General features: G+C 40.5%; 1 protein-coding gene across 1 annotated transcript in view; it reads left to right on the top strand.

The window, feature by feature from the left end:
* Positions 1 to 3,962: 3,962 nt before the first annotated feature.
* The window catches only part of col6a3 (collagen, type VI, alpha 3), a 106,434-nt gene continuing 95,750 nt past the window's right edge, over positions 3,963 to 14,646 (top strand). Inside the window, exons 1-4 of the mRNA XM_023823831.2 lie at positions 3,963 to 4,189; positions 7,488 to 7,586; positions 10,852 to 11,448; positions 11,947 to 12,549. Coding sequence (XP_023679599.1) covers positions 7,505 to 7,586; positions 10,852 to 11,448; positions 11,947 to 12,549 — 1,282 coding nt within the window. The 5' untranslated portion in view covers positions 3,963 to 4,189; positions 7,488 to 7,504. The remainder of the gene's footprint in view (positions 4,190 to 7,487; positions 7,587 to 10,851; positions 11,449 to 11,946; positions 12,550 to 14,646) is intronic.

Here is a 14,646-nt window from a genome sequence, read left to right as displayed (position 1 = left end):
GTTTTTCTCTTATTTACTGCAGACTTTCTGGATAAATAACAGCCCCAGCAGAAAACTAAGAAACAGAGAACAGATGTTATCATGTGATGTGGGACATATATACGTGTGAGGGATAACAGATGTGATCATGTGATGTGGGAAACATGCACATGTAAGAGAGACCATATGGGATCATGTGATGTGGGACATATGTACGTGTGAGAGGGAACAGATGTGATCATGGGATGTGGGGCACATGTATGTGTCAGAGAACAGATGCGATAATGTGATGTGGGACACGTCCAAGTGAGGGGGAACAGATGTGACCATGTGATGCAGGGAACGTACACATCAGAGAGAAGAGATGTGATCATGTGATGCAGGTCACATGCATGTTTCAGAGAGAGGATTAATGTGATCATGCCATGTGGGACACAAATATGCACTAGAGAAAATAGATAAGATGTTATGATGTGCATATTTCTGCAATTTGAAGTCTTTAGGGGTCTTAGCTTAGTGCTGTACAGGGACTTCACACAGAACCACTTATTATGGCTCACTTCAGCAGTACCCCAGAGGAAGGTGTTTCTATGGTTTCCATCTTAAACAAGAAGACTGAGGTCTGTCTCTAGTTCCATCTGTTTCCGTCTGCACGCACGCTCACTCGTGCTGAGTCATGGGATTCATGCCGTCGAACCGCATCAGCCCTGAGCTACACAGCTGTTCTGAGCCTGTGGCTCCCAGAATGGCCAGCTCAGCCACACTTCATCTCGAGCTCCAGTCCAGCAAAATCTGGAATGTTCCTCAGTACCAGCCTGGCTGGTTCTCAGTTTTTCATGCCAGACTATACTTATTTAGTCCTCAGTGGTTGTCATAATGTGAATAAGCTGTGGTGCTTGTCTATAGCTTTGTTTTAAAGCGACATGTTCTTGGTGACTTCATATTTTCCCTGGAGATGACCAAGCAGCCTCTTCATGCAAGCCAGTCTTATAAACATCAAGACACTATAGCCCCCGCCCCGGTACCCCCAGACATAGAACTTCTGTGTGTGGACCAGGGATGATATACAGACTAGCCAGTGACGCATATTTTAAATAAATGTGAGCGATGGACACTGCCTGGCCATGACACTCCATGCTTTTCAGCCTCCAGATTTCAAATTTATTTGAATGATTAATTACTATTGCATGTACTGTATAATCAATTAACAGTTTGCTGTTATTAACTAACAGTTTGCTGTTAGTCTCTTGGGCCTAAGCTTCAGGCCTTTAGATCCTTTATTTTTTTGGACAAGACTCTTAGGAAACCACAGAAATAAGGTGAAACTATGGTGGTTATAATACATTTAGCCAAATACTGTGTGTCCTAACTCCTTGTCTTAATGTAATAATACAAAAAAATGTTTTATTGTTTTCCCCTCTTAGTCTACTGGAGCACATGCAGCTTCCTCTACATCATTCTTCCTTAAGCAGCCATCATGAAACATGACCTGCCTGAAGCAGCATTTTCAGTACATGTCACCCAGAGGTTCAAGCAGAGCGTAACTAATGTTCTGCTAGGAAAGAACTATTAAACATGTCAGAGGTCTTGAATTTGTCCACCTCTTAACTGGCTGTCCTGCAGAGTTTTATTTGTGATCCTTTGATGAAATATCAGTGTACAGCCCCTCGATTTAGTCTGCTATCTTTTAGTTGAAATTTTTCATAAATGCTGAGAGGACATACATTAACCCTGTATATTAGCCCTCAGTACCTGTGTGTGAGTTTGGGTATGATAATTAATCCTTGTGAGACTTCTTAAGTTAAAGAAGTGTGAAATGTGTCTCATTTTGGAAGTTTCCAAGTATGACTAATAGGAAAAAAATAAAGATTTAAATGAATAGCATGTCTGTCTTTTCATTTGGTCAGAAAACCTTCTGGTGCCATGATTCATCCCAAATACATTCTCAGTTATACCATGGTGGTGAGAAATGTAAAACAAACCCATCTTAACATCCTTACGCCTCACATGAACTTTTTGTTACTGGTGGATCGACAGCTCTCTTTCTCCACTCTGGAAGGGCGTCCGCGTTCTACGTGGTCATTCTGTGCAGTGGAGAAAATAACGGAAACATCTAAGTAACATGGATTATTTTCGGAGGCACATCAAATGCTATTTATGGCCGATGCATTTTTCATAATTTCCAGCCCCACATAATTTCCAGCCCCACATAATTTCCAGCCCCACATAATTTCCAGCTAACACCTTCTGAACGATTTCACTATGAACCCTCCCTTAGATGTGTGTAACATCTCAGAGGTTTCTGTATCACAAGCAATCAACCTTCTCCTCCCGCCTGGATTTTTTTGTAACAGGTGAGTTTTGTCACTGATTATTTTAATTTCCATTTATTTATTTATTTATTTAGCAAACGCTTTGTGGACAACGCATTGCAAACATACAGCTGCATGGTTATCATTTCAATCTGCTTCCAGGCGTCCTTTGAAGTCAGCTAGGGTTTTCACTGGGTGGGTTAGAAAGAGGACAGAGAGGCGGTGAGATCACAGGAGTCTGGAGCTGGGGAGTTGCATCGCTGTGGACAGGTTGTCAAGGGTTACCGTCTCTGAGCCCACCACCCCCCCCCCCCCCCCCCCAATAGCTTTGCTCTCTTGTGAAATCGGTGCACTTTCACCCCTCTGTAAAAAGAATGGAGATGGAATTCACGGATTTGGAACATTTAAAAAAAGGACAGAGTCACTATCAGAGTCGGCGCCATGAAGGGGCCGGGGGAGTCGGCCTCATTCTAACAAGAGGACCACCTCAAACTGGTGCCCCCAAACCCCAAGGAGGGCAAGTTTGGCATCCTGTTGACTGATAACACCACTGCCTCTCCACCAGACCAAAAATCTTGGGACCGGTTATGAGAATTATTTTAAGCAGCGACCCTGGAGATTATTAGGATTGAAAATGGATGATTGATCTAATTCCCAGTGTTTCCCAGTGCAGCCCTTGAGGACCCACAGACAGTCCATGTTTTTTCTCTGGAACAGGGAGTGAGCAAAAATGTGGACCGAACCATCTGTGGGTCCCCAAGGACCAGATTAGGAAACACTGAACAAAACGGTTATGTTAAGGGCTTCACCCATAAGCTAGGCCCTTAAAAGAATCCAACCCCAGAGATCTGCCTGAGGGGGGCGCTACATCATTCTGATGAACCACATTTGATGAACCGCATTACTATTGTTAACTCAATTGAAAAAAATCTCAGAATCTTTTTCAAATCAGTTAACAATAGCAATAGCCTGGCTCAGGACCAATATAACAATAAGAAAGGATTCTTTACCCTTAAACACAATGTGGCATAGATATTTTGTAACAATAAGTTATTCACTTAATAATATTTCAGTGTTTTAAATCTTATTGTCTATATTGTATTTGAGCCTGCTTTGCATCATTTTATGTAAACCATATTTTTATGCATGTCCTCCAGAGACAATTCTTATTGGTCATTGTTTTTATCGTGTCTTTCAAATCCCAGAGTAGCCTCCTATAGTGCATATAACTGCTAGTTAATGTCAGGGTTTAATTTTTTTTATTTATGACATTTATTTGTAATGGGATCTGATTGTCAAAACACTAAATAACTTGCGTGACTTGAGATGTATACTTTTTTTTTAAAGGGAGAGCAGGGCGGAATGTGATTTCTGATGCTATATACTCTCTCCTGACACCTGTAAGATTTTAACGCAAAAAGTTGGAAATTGTAGCTAAGCATCGACTGGACTGTGAGTTTAATAAAATGTGCACGAAGCGCAGGAAGCAGAGTGCTGAAAGCGGGAAAGGGGTAACGGCACTGGTCCCATCTGTGACATCACCTTCACCGCCTGGTCCAGACCAAACATGGCTGGTTGCTATTTAGCCTTCTTCCCCGTTTCTTTTTTTTTTTTTTGAGAGTAGGAGGGGAGGTGGGGAGGAGAGAATTGGAAGAACTGCAGTTTGTTCTGTCTCTGCTCCAGGCCTTGTACCACAACTCCTCTGCACAGACAGCAGAAGGGTGTCCCGTCCTGGTCTCTTGCCTCGTTCACTGCTCCTTATCTCTGCTCCATCGTTCTCACTTCTCCACGGGGCTTGGCCCCCTGAAGTCGGAATAGCCAGTAGGATAATGACCCAAGAGCGACAACGTTGTTAGTTTGCAGTTTTACATTGTGGAAGACGACAGTCTAAGCTCAGGGTAAGTAACTCTCTTATTTCTTATGGTGCAAATGTGCAGATCTTGCAACATGGATGCATCTTTTAAGAAAGGACTTGAAAGATTTTACTAAAAACAAAAGAGATCAGTGGAAGATAGTGAAATGAGCATACTTTAAAAATACAAACTGGTCATTGGAAAAAAATATACTGTTTAAATGCAGACTTGCTTTAAAATACATGTATATTGCGACATGCGAAATATGCATGTGCCCTGGGATAATGCATATTCATAATTTTGTCTCTGATCTCTGGAAAACTGTTTCCTCAGCCACGCATTCCAACAGCGAGGTTAACCCTGTATTTGGAGAGGTATTACTGAACTACACCCCTCACTGCTGTAGTCTGCATTTCAACTGCAAAACTGCTCTGAAATCTAATCTCATTCTTTATTTTGCGTAACAGAACATATTTCCGGACATTTATGTGATATGCATTTTGTATTTATGTGGTATATGGTGTAGAAAAGTGGATGCACTACAATTTTTCCTTCTTTATATGGTTGGATTTTTAATAAGCTGCTGCAGGATAAACACCACAAAGGTACAGCTGAGGAGTCACACATGGAAGTGAAAACTGTATCTGTAGTTTAAACTCAGGAATGATAGGGTCCATGTAATGGACTGCACTCAAGCTGAAGGGCGGAGTTAGCACAGATGATCCATTAAAATTATACAATTTATCTATCAAACTATTTCAGCCTTGTGGGCTTCACATATTAAACAAGCTAATATTATGCTCATAAAAGGGAAATTCTAAACATCTGCGTATGAGGGCAGTAGAGAGTATCCCTCAATGCATGGAGCTTCACATGTGGTGACATCATGCGGATCAAATATTATTCACTGGGGTACAGGGCATCAAACTGATTGAAAACTACACACTCAAACTCTGCGGAGCTCAAAAGTGAGGTAATCAATGAGGAATAAACATTCCTGCAAGGGAACTCTGTCGATGTGGTGATTTTTTATTAAAAAAGGATGTTTTGCAGTCCATTCACAGTCCACTGTCATGGCATGACTTGAACATTTGGCTGACTTTGCAATAATGCTACAAAAGTAATAATAAAGAGATGCCTGGATGTCAAATAAAATAAAAATAACAAAATTTTAACAGATTCCATTCCAGATGAGCTGCCCTGCAAATCTGCTTTCAATTCCCACTTTTCTGTCAATGTCTGAGTTAAGATCTTGGCCATATGAAAACATGATGTTTGCATGTTAGAAGTGACCAAACCACTCTGAACAAATGTGTACTTTAGGGCAATCTCCCAGCCCTCTTTCTGCCAGCTGCAATGTTTTATATTTAGTTTAATATTTATTACCAGGGGCATGAGCACTCTAGTTACTTTTTGGCTATCAAAATTCAGAGAAATGTCCATGATGTATAATTTGGCTGATTCCCCTAAGCACGTTACTCCCCATATCCAAAAATGTTCCTTGTGGCAAACTATACAATCCCAGCTCTGACTGGAGGCAATAATTAAACTTAATCAATTATGAATAAGAAATATACCAGCTGGCATAATGGAAATCAGTTTTTTTGCCTTCTGACTGCTTCCATGAATTACAGCTGAAAAAAAATTGCTTTCATTGCTGGTGGGACTCCTGGGAACATAATTTTTATCTGAATTTTGGGATAAGATGTATTTACTAGGAAGATTCCACTGTCAGTTTGGCCTGATGTAAATGCTTGTGTCAATAGCAGTGAGAGAAAGTTTCTTGTTTAGGTAACTGTCAAAAGAACGAACTTCGGGGAGACAGCAGATGACACACAAGTAAAAGACCCCAGATTAAAAAACAATCTTTCAGTCCTTGTGATAATGGATTCTGTGACAGTGATGCTGTGAGCCTTGAATGAAATGTGGTTTCCTGTCTTGTTGCATGGTGAATAGACAACGTTAGTCAGCCTACTGCTGCTATGTGTTCCATGGCCAGCAGGTGGCAGTCTCTGCCCATCCATCAGGAACCTTCCCTTTGCACATGATCTGGCTGTTCCTCGCAGTAGCTAAATAGATAAATCAACATCATACATTTTTGGAGTGTTGTACCATGTGTGCCGAAATGTGCTCCAGCCTCACCCAAAAGATTTTTGAGTGCGGTATTTTAATAAAAAATAAGCAATATTATTTACTAAAACAGATTTACTACAGCACGTTTAGCTTCAGCTCTGTTTTCTATATATTATAGGCCTTAAATCGATCACTATCTTCTATATCTTTTCTGCTAAATATTAATGACTTTCAGGAATACTTATCTATTGGCCATTTATACTTCTACACAGATGCACTCACCTCAGTGGAATAGGAATGCTTAACAGACTGCTATGGTTTGTATGTTACATTATACAGAAAAAGGATGATACTGAGAGATACATCCATCCATTCAGTCATCCATTTACACTCTGATGGCTTATCCTGGTCAAGGTAGCCAGAACAAAGGGAAACATTACCTACATAATGAATCGCTAGAGGAATGAAGAAAACTTTCCAGTCTTCTGTCCTTCTTAAGGAAATAATTCTTTAAGGTGGAAAAAAATGCTAACGCTAAAGGGAAGAGTGACGGCACGGTGACTGTTTTCACAGGTGGCTTTATGTGTTGGTTTCCTGTCCTTCCCTGCTTACACCATCTAAGGCTTTATGTCAGGGTGACTATTTCTCCTGACTCGTTACTGAGAATTTGTGATTTAGGGGTTGGGTAGCAGCAGAACAGAACAAAACCCCTGACCTTCCTTCGTTAGGCCGTTATCGCCGCTGCTAGGTTCCCTTAACGCCCATACCAGTCTGGGCCCAGTGATCCACTGGGCTACAGAACACTGGGGGTGTTGCGGAGGATTTCGTTTACTTACAAAAAAATATTTCCGAAATTCTTATGACCGCCTGCGCCCGTTGTTCCTGGGATAGGCTCCGGGGCCCCCAGGGCCCCCGCGGGGATTAAGCGGTAATGATAATGGATGGATGGAATTCTTACGACTCCTCATATTCTAACATTCTGATAGCATTTGAAGATATGGAAACAGTCAAAGTGACAAAATCGCCGATCAATTCAAATTGCCCCTTTTTCAGTCCGTCACATTTTTGTACAACATAAACTGGTTTGTGGACATCAAATGGCTGGGAGCCTCTAGTATAGGAACCTCTGCAGTGTGCCCAGATACAAAGTAGAAACAGCCATACCTGAGTGGTTCTTAATCCTAACCCTTCTAGCCCAAGACGTTGAAGGTCATTGAGTCTCATGACCTCTTGCTGGCAAGAAAATCACAAATAATTTCCCTGTTTCCAGGTCTTGTTTCCAGTGAAATGGGGAGACATTGGTGTTCTCTCGCTGCCTTCATGGGCCTGGCGTTCTGCGGCTTGATCTTGAATGTCAAGGCTCAGAGTGGTAAGTCTTCATAATCTCCTGGAGGCCCCAGAGGAACCTTCTTTATTACAGCATCATGGCTCAGGCAACAAGTTATGATGCAGAACCATCCAAAGTACACAGACACGCTAAACATAGCGATTTCAAAGTTTACCCATCTGATAATTACATTATTAATGTTCTGTTCCGTATATTTTGCAACCTGGTTCATAGATAATTATTTATACTGTATATTTAATTAGTCAATGTTTCAATGTGGAAAAGCAGTAAAAAGGAATTTGCACTTGGTCAGGACCTTTAGTGGGTTGCAGTAATGGTTTTCAAACTTTTTGTCTGGAGAAACCCTCCAAAAAGAATCGATCAAGCCTTGGAATCCCTTCCAGTACGATAAAATCTGCCAACGGGGGTAGGAGCTGAGGAGGGTGCTTGTGTTTATTTAGCTTAAAGAAATAATGGAATTGTTTGAGTGAAATGCTCGAATGCTTGTAAAACCAATCAGACTTGACTTGGGCCAGTTTTGACCAAGTGTCAGCAGAGCAATCATACAGTTGTGTGGTGTAATAGGTGCCTTGTGTCATAGTTCTTTGGAACAGAGTTTTATGTGGAATTCCCAGTGACTAGGGAGGGAAAATAAACCACACAGGCACCTTGCTGCTTAGACACTTGGGATTGACAAAAAAGTGGGCTCTTTTCCAAGGTTGCTATGGAAACTAAACAGAACACACCAGTACATACAAAAGAAAGAAGGGGGCTAATGGAAGATATGAAACTGTCCTCTGACTCCATCCCTCGCTCCGCTGCCGCCCCATAGTATTACAGTACACATATAGAAAAGGAGCAGCACTATTTGTCCAGAATAAATCATTTTTTCCAGCTGCCAGGTGGTTGTACTGCTTAGTGATCTTCCCCAAGGAATTCGCTCCAAATTACACAAAAAAATAAATGGGCAAAAGAATCACACTGGACCCAACAACGACTCTCCACACTGAGCTAAACAAGAGCAGCAACTGTCACATGTTTCATTCCTAGATGCTTTGTTTCTGCTAAGCATCACACGTACATATTACATGCTGCCTACAGGCTACACCTCATGTTAAAATCAAATGAAGTTTACCAGCATAATTGCTCATCTTTTTACACGCATGTATCATTTTCCGATACATAAGCTGACACTGCAAAAGGATAAAAGTCAGATTTTAGTTGTATTATATTACATACATTCATGGTTTTTGAGACCAAGAGCCTATAATAGGAGAGCAAAATGCCTTTATTTCACCAAACAGAGATTGTAATTCAGCAGGAATATCAACTGGACACTATGCATTTGGCTTACGTGGTCAGTGAAATTAACATTGTGCTTTGAAGACACTGAAATCTGTTGGACCTTGTCTCACCCCCCCCCCCACCCCACGCTCTCAATGGTTGACAGAAATGGAGTCAAAAGTCACACAAATGAGAAAAACTGGGTGTGTCAGGCTTGCTCTCTGCACCGTGTTGAGAAAATGCACAGAAATTTGTGGCCCCATCTTCAGTTCCTGCGGAAACTGGGATCTTTTCATTTTCTGATCCTGATAGGATTCTGATCCTGATAGGATTCTGATCCTGATAGGATTCTGTGCAGGGAAGTCGGTAACACTTTCCTTGAGGGGGCACAAATACTTTGTAGTTACTACAGAAGTACAAATCATGAACAAATATAGTAGCTACTTGAGATTAAGATGCATCACGATTCATTAATAATGAAAAAATATGAGATCAGTATTTCACTTCTGTTATTCATTACTTGTTCCTTCCGTAGTTCCTTAGTAGTTCCTTCAATAGCACAGAAAGGTTTGCAGAACTAACAAATATAGTAACAAATATAGTGACTGCATGAGATAAAAGATGCTTCACAATTCATTAATGATGAATGAACATGAAATCAGTATGTAACTAAGACTTACTTAGTGGTTAATTAATACATAAGTAAGAGCACAATATTATATTATTGTATAATATAATAATCTAACAACTCCATTCCTGACAACTAGTGCCACTTCTGTGCCAGTCTGCATCACTCACTTCCTGTTGACATCTTTCCTCTCTCATTCACCCAAACAAAGAATCGTAGATTCTTATTAAGGCAACTTTTTTAACCGTTTGTTCACAAAAATGTACCCATAGTGCAACAAACTTTAGGAGGGCTACCTATATTAATTTAAAATATTCAAAACTATGCTTGTGCCTTGAAAACTTCACTTGTCTCACGGCAATGAAGAGGAGCTATGAAGTTTAGCCACGGCTAAGCAGAAATGTGTGTTCTGTCACTGTAAAAGAAGGAGCTTTTAACTATGTCCATAACCCACTGCCGCTTCTCTGTCTGAGCACAATGTACCTTTTACGTATTACCAGCTTGCTTCATAAGTGCACACAAATGTTCCAAGTGTCCCACCTGTTTAAACAGTGATGACCATCTAAGTCCATTCTTGACATATCAGAAGAGCACGTAACTTGAAATTTAGGATTAGCTTAATGTGACTTTTAGTATTTCATCTCTGCAAGAGCTCATCATGCGCTTGACAGACTAAAGATGATATTAATAATAATGTGTTCTGAGCAAATAAAGTTCCACTTGCAGTTAGTGTCACATGTCATGGCAAGTGTACCAAAAGTATATGTCAGAATGGGCAAGGGGATCATCACTGATCTTTTGATCACTGTGTTACGTAACATGAGTTTGCATGGAGGGACTGAATTCTAGAGGTTGTGCCCAGTTTACATTGATGAACCGATTCAGTGACAATAGATACGTAAATATAATTTAATTTAAAAAAAATAATTTTGTCCATATATATGTATGTTTGTGTACATGCACATTTAGCTTTCGGCAAGAAATCTGTATAGATGCTGAACTAAAAATGGCATTTTCATGAAATTAAAACTGAATTTTCTAGGCTATTAAATAGTGTCTAGAATTTCTCAAATTTTAATGTAACATAATTCACAATCAATGACAATAAATGCCATTTTGTACTACTACATTACATTACATTGTACAACTGCATTACATCAAAACATTTTTCAGAAAAACACAGACATGCATTATATGTTATTCAAGCTTGTAACAACCTCAGTTCAGTCGCCATGCAGAATGATGTGCTTGTTCTTGTACTGGAGACCGTCTTTCTTGATGGATAAGACGGGATCATGATGTGATGTGGCTGCATGTCGTATCCTCAGCTTTCACATGTTGCATTTTGTTCTCTGTTTTGTTTCTCTCTCTCTCTCTCTCTCTTTCTCCATTAAGCTCAAGAGTCGGCTGACCTTATATTCTTAATTGATGGATCAGAGAGTGTTGGAGTCACCAACTTCCTTCGCATCCGCACTCTGGCTGTGAATGTCATTGAGAGGCTTTTGGTGGGAAAAGACGCGATCCGAGTCGCTGTGGTTCAGTATAGCAACACCCCCCAAATTCAGTTCTATCTAAATAACTATCAAAGTAAGGCTGACGTTATAAATGCAGTCGAGGAAATGAGTTTCCTAGGTGGCACAGAGGCTAATTTGGGGGCAGCCCTGGAGAAAGTTGCAGAAAGTTTACTTGGCTGGGAAGCAGGCGGCCGGGCGGAGGAGGGGTTGCCTCAGGCAGTGGTCGTTATCAGCGCTGGGCCTTCCAGTGATGACACGAAGAAAGGCATCAGGGCTCTCAAGCAAGCCAATGTGTTTACGTTCAGCGTCGGGATCGGCAATGTCGATCTTACGGAACTGGAGGCCATAGCCACGGATAAGAGCTTTGTGTCAGCGTCGTCCGATATCACTTCTGCGGACCAGCTGAGGGACGTGATTCTGTCGTTTGTTAATGGGGTGGCTCAGCGTGACATTGTTTTAGAAACTCATATAACTGAAGGTATGTAACCCAGCAAGAAGCCATGTGACCACAATCCAAAGAAATGTGACATCATTGCATAAATCCTATCATTGGATTGGATTTTGCATGGCATTGTAACTGAACTTCTCATGTATTTGTCTTTGAAGACACATGGAAACTTTGTGGAATACATTTTATTGATATAAAAGTAACGTGAATTATAGCTGTGTATAATTGTTATGTCCTTTAGCAGATAGGCCCTAATGAATTAAGTTTATGGAAAAAAACAGTCCACTTAATAAGCATACAGACCCTTTTGGGTTTCTGGCTCAAGGCTTAGCATTTGACAGAAATGGTATCCAGTGAGCAGTCCAAACAGGACCTGATAATAGAGCACATCTCTGATAAACACATATTTAACATATTTAGCATGTTTATCATTAAATCATATTTTATATTTTTACATTGAGAAATACTTATACCAATAAACCACCATTTTAACTGTGTGATTAACGACTTTGAAATGTTGTTTTTCAGCCCTGGCTGTTGGGAAGAGGGACATAATTTTCCTCATAGATGGCAGTCAAAATATGGGTGGCACCCATTTTAGTGCGATCCGCCAATTTATCGTGAGGTTTGTCGATTCCATGCCTATTGGCCGAGACCAAGTGCAAGTGGGTGTGGCCCAATTCACCACCAGCCCTAAGGCAGAAATAAATCTGAACACATATAGCACAAAGGAGGCCCTCAGTAATGCTGTGAACAGGACTCGGCTGAGAGGAGGGACACCGGAAGTCAACCTAGGGGCGGCCTTGAACTTTGTAAGGACCCAGATGCTAAGACCAGACGCCGGGAGTCGCATCCAGGAAAGAGTGCCTCAGTTACTGCTGGTGCTGTCTGCCAAGAAATCCAGCGACGACGTTACCCAGCCAGTCCATGAACTCCAGCGAATGGGTGTCCTGATCATGGCTGTGGGCTCCAAAGCGGCAGATGAACAGGAGCTGAAGGAGATTTCCATCAATGAGGATTTAGTCTTCATGGTGAAGGATTTCCGGCAGCTGCTCCGCAATCCAAAGTTTATCGTCGCTCCCCTGTCAACGTTATCTGGAGTTGTTGTGACAGAAGTGCCTACAGAAACAGGTAATAATCTGATTATTGGTAAGTGGTTGCCAGGTCTATGGTTTTCCTGCCCAATTGGGCTATTTTGAAAATACAGTTGCTTGTAAATATCAGAAGGTTGTGGGTTTTTGGGCTGCTTTCATAATGTTCCATGGCAGCAGACTGTAAGAAGAAAAACAAATTAATTGTTATGAATACAAGTGGCTCCTATTACTGAATAATATCGAATCGCCAGCCACCTAAAGTCAGAAACAGATGCACGCGGTAAGCAGGGTTGCCAAATCCCATGCATTTGGCGTGACACTCACGTTTTCAGACTTACGCAAGCAACTTCTCGACAAATCTATATTATTCCATTATTAACCTAAAACATCAGAAGTGTTGGGGTAGTTTGCAAACCCTACAGACTATTAACAAGGCGATAAAACTGTTACATACATGTAAATGTGTGTACAGACTTGTCTCAAATTGAAAATCTCAGTCCAACCTGCTGATCAAAGTTGGCAAAAAAGACAGCGCATCCGTCTACATGACGCCATTGCATCTAAGTGTGATTATAAGATGTTATGTGATCAGCATGCAAAATACGGATTTATTTCTTTGACATATAGTATACTGGGATTTCAAATATTGGGCTAGTTTCAGCTTCCAATGGACAGATTTTAAGCAGACCTTGGACTGGATATTTAAGCTGGACCTGGCAACACTGGTTAACCCAGCTAACTGTGAAATCCTGCTTTGTGTAACACCATGACGGACAGGCTGTTCCTAGGAAGCGACAAGTCCTTTACCATATTTTGCGTTGCTGTTCCCTCAGTATGCCTCGTATTTTTCACCTGGATCGCTTTACTAACAAATTCTGTAAAAATAACTTAGAAATATTGTTCCAGGGTAATTTATTTTCCCAAAAGGTATCAGTAAGGTGTCTGTATTTTTATGTGCGCTTATATGTGCTGCGTTTGTAAATCGCTCAAACAAAAACATACTTTGTCCCACCATTATGTAACTGAAATAATTTTTAAACGTTTAAAAAGTTTAGTTTGTTTAGAAACTATTCGCAATGTTCAGGGAAGAGGTATTCAGTGGAAGTTTGGTCAGTCATTGTTGTTTGTGGCTTGAGTTTTAAATATGTACCGCATTAGTCAAAAATCTGGACACACGTACCCATAGAAAGGTTTTTTTTGTACTATTCTCATTTTTAAATTATTCTAAAAACAGAAAACTATAAACCAACATATTTGGACATGTAACATGTTATGCACTGAGCCAAAAACTATTAAACAAAAAACAATCATTTGTTGTGGGGGGAGCAGCTCTGTGGGTTGGAACTCAGAAGGTTGCCAGTTCAAATTCCATGGTCTACAGAGTTATGCCACCATTGGCCCCTTGAGCCCAGGGACTGACTGGTCCTCCACTCTCTTCTATGCCAATTTCATGAGGTGCCCCCCTAGGATGCTTTTTCAGCTGTCCTGAAGGAGGTCACACATATATTCTCAACACAAATTGGTCATTCATTCTCTGGTAAAATTGGTGAAATTAGTGCACATTAATATAAAACTCTTATTAGGCTGCTGGAACTATCTGCGGTTACATGAAAATAATCAACACCCACGTGACATCTCTGGACCAATAAGAAAATAGTGTTTACCAAAGCCTTGGTATAAGAATTAATATAGCATTAAAACATCTTCTGTTGACAGTCATAAAGCATTTAGTGTTGATTATAATTCTTCATAAGCTCTAGTTAAGCTGGCATTTATAATGCACTACAGATACCATCATAATGCATTATAATAGTTTGTAAAAGAATTAAGAGTGTTTTTTACTGCATTGTTAAGGTATCTATAGGACAGTATAGATGAGAGCTTCATAAAGCATTCATAATGCATAATACACATGGCTATAATGTCCATCTATCCATTCATCCATCCATTTTCTGTAACCATTTGTCCTATTCAGGCTTGCGGGGGGTAATGGGAATAGCTATAATGTGTTGTGTTTTTTTATTTTTACAGCCATTTAATAATGCTTTATGATTGCATTATGATGTGTTATGAATCTATTCATAGATACTTACAGACGTAAAATTCATAAAAAGTGTTCCCAGAATTTCTTCAA

The sequence above is a fragment of the Paramormyrops kingsleyae genome, chromosome 16 (assembly GCF_048594095.1).
Source record: "Paramormyrops kingsleyae isolate MSU_618 chromosome 16, PKINGS_0.4, whole genome shotgun sequence".
NCBI classification, from domain to species: domain Eukaryota; kingdom Metazoa; phylum Chordata; class Actinopteri; order Osteoglossiformes; family Mormyridae; genus Paramormyrops; species Paramormyrops kingsleyae.
Note: the sequence above shows the minus strand (reverse complement) of the source record. Positions and strands in the feature narration are given on the sequence as shown.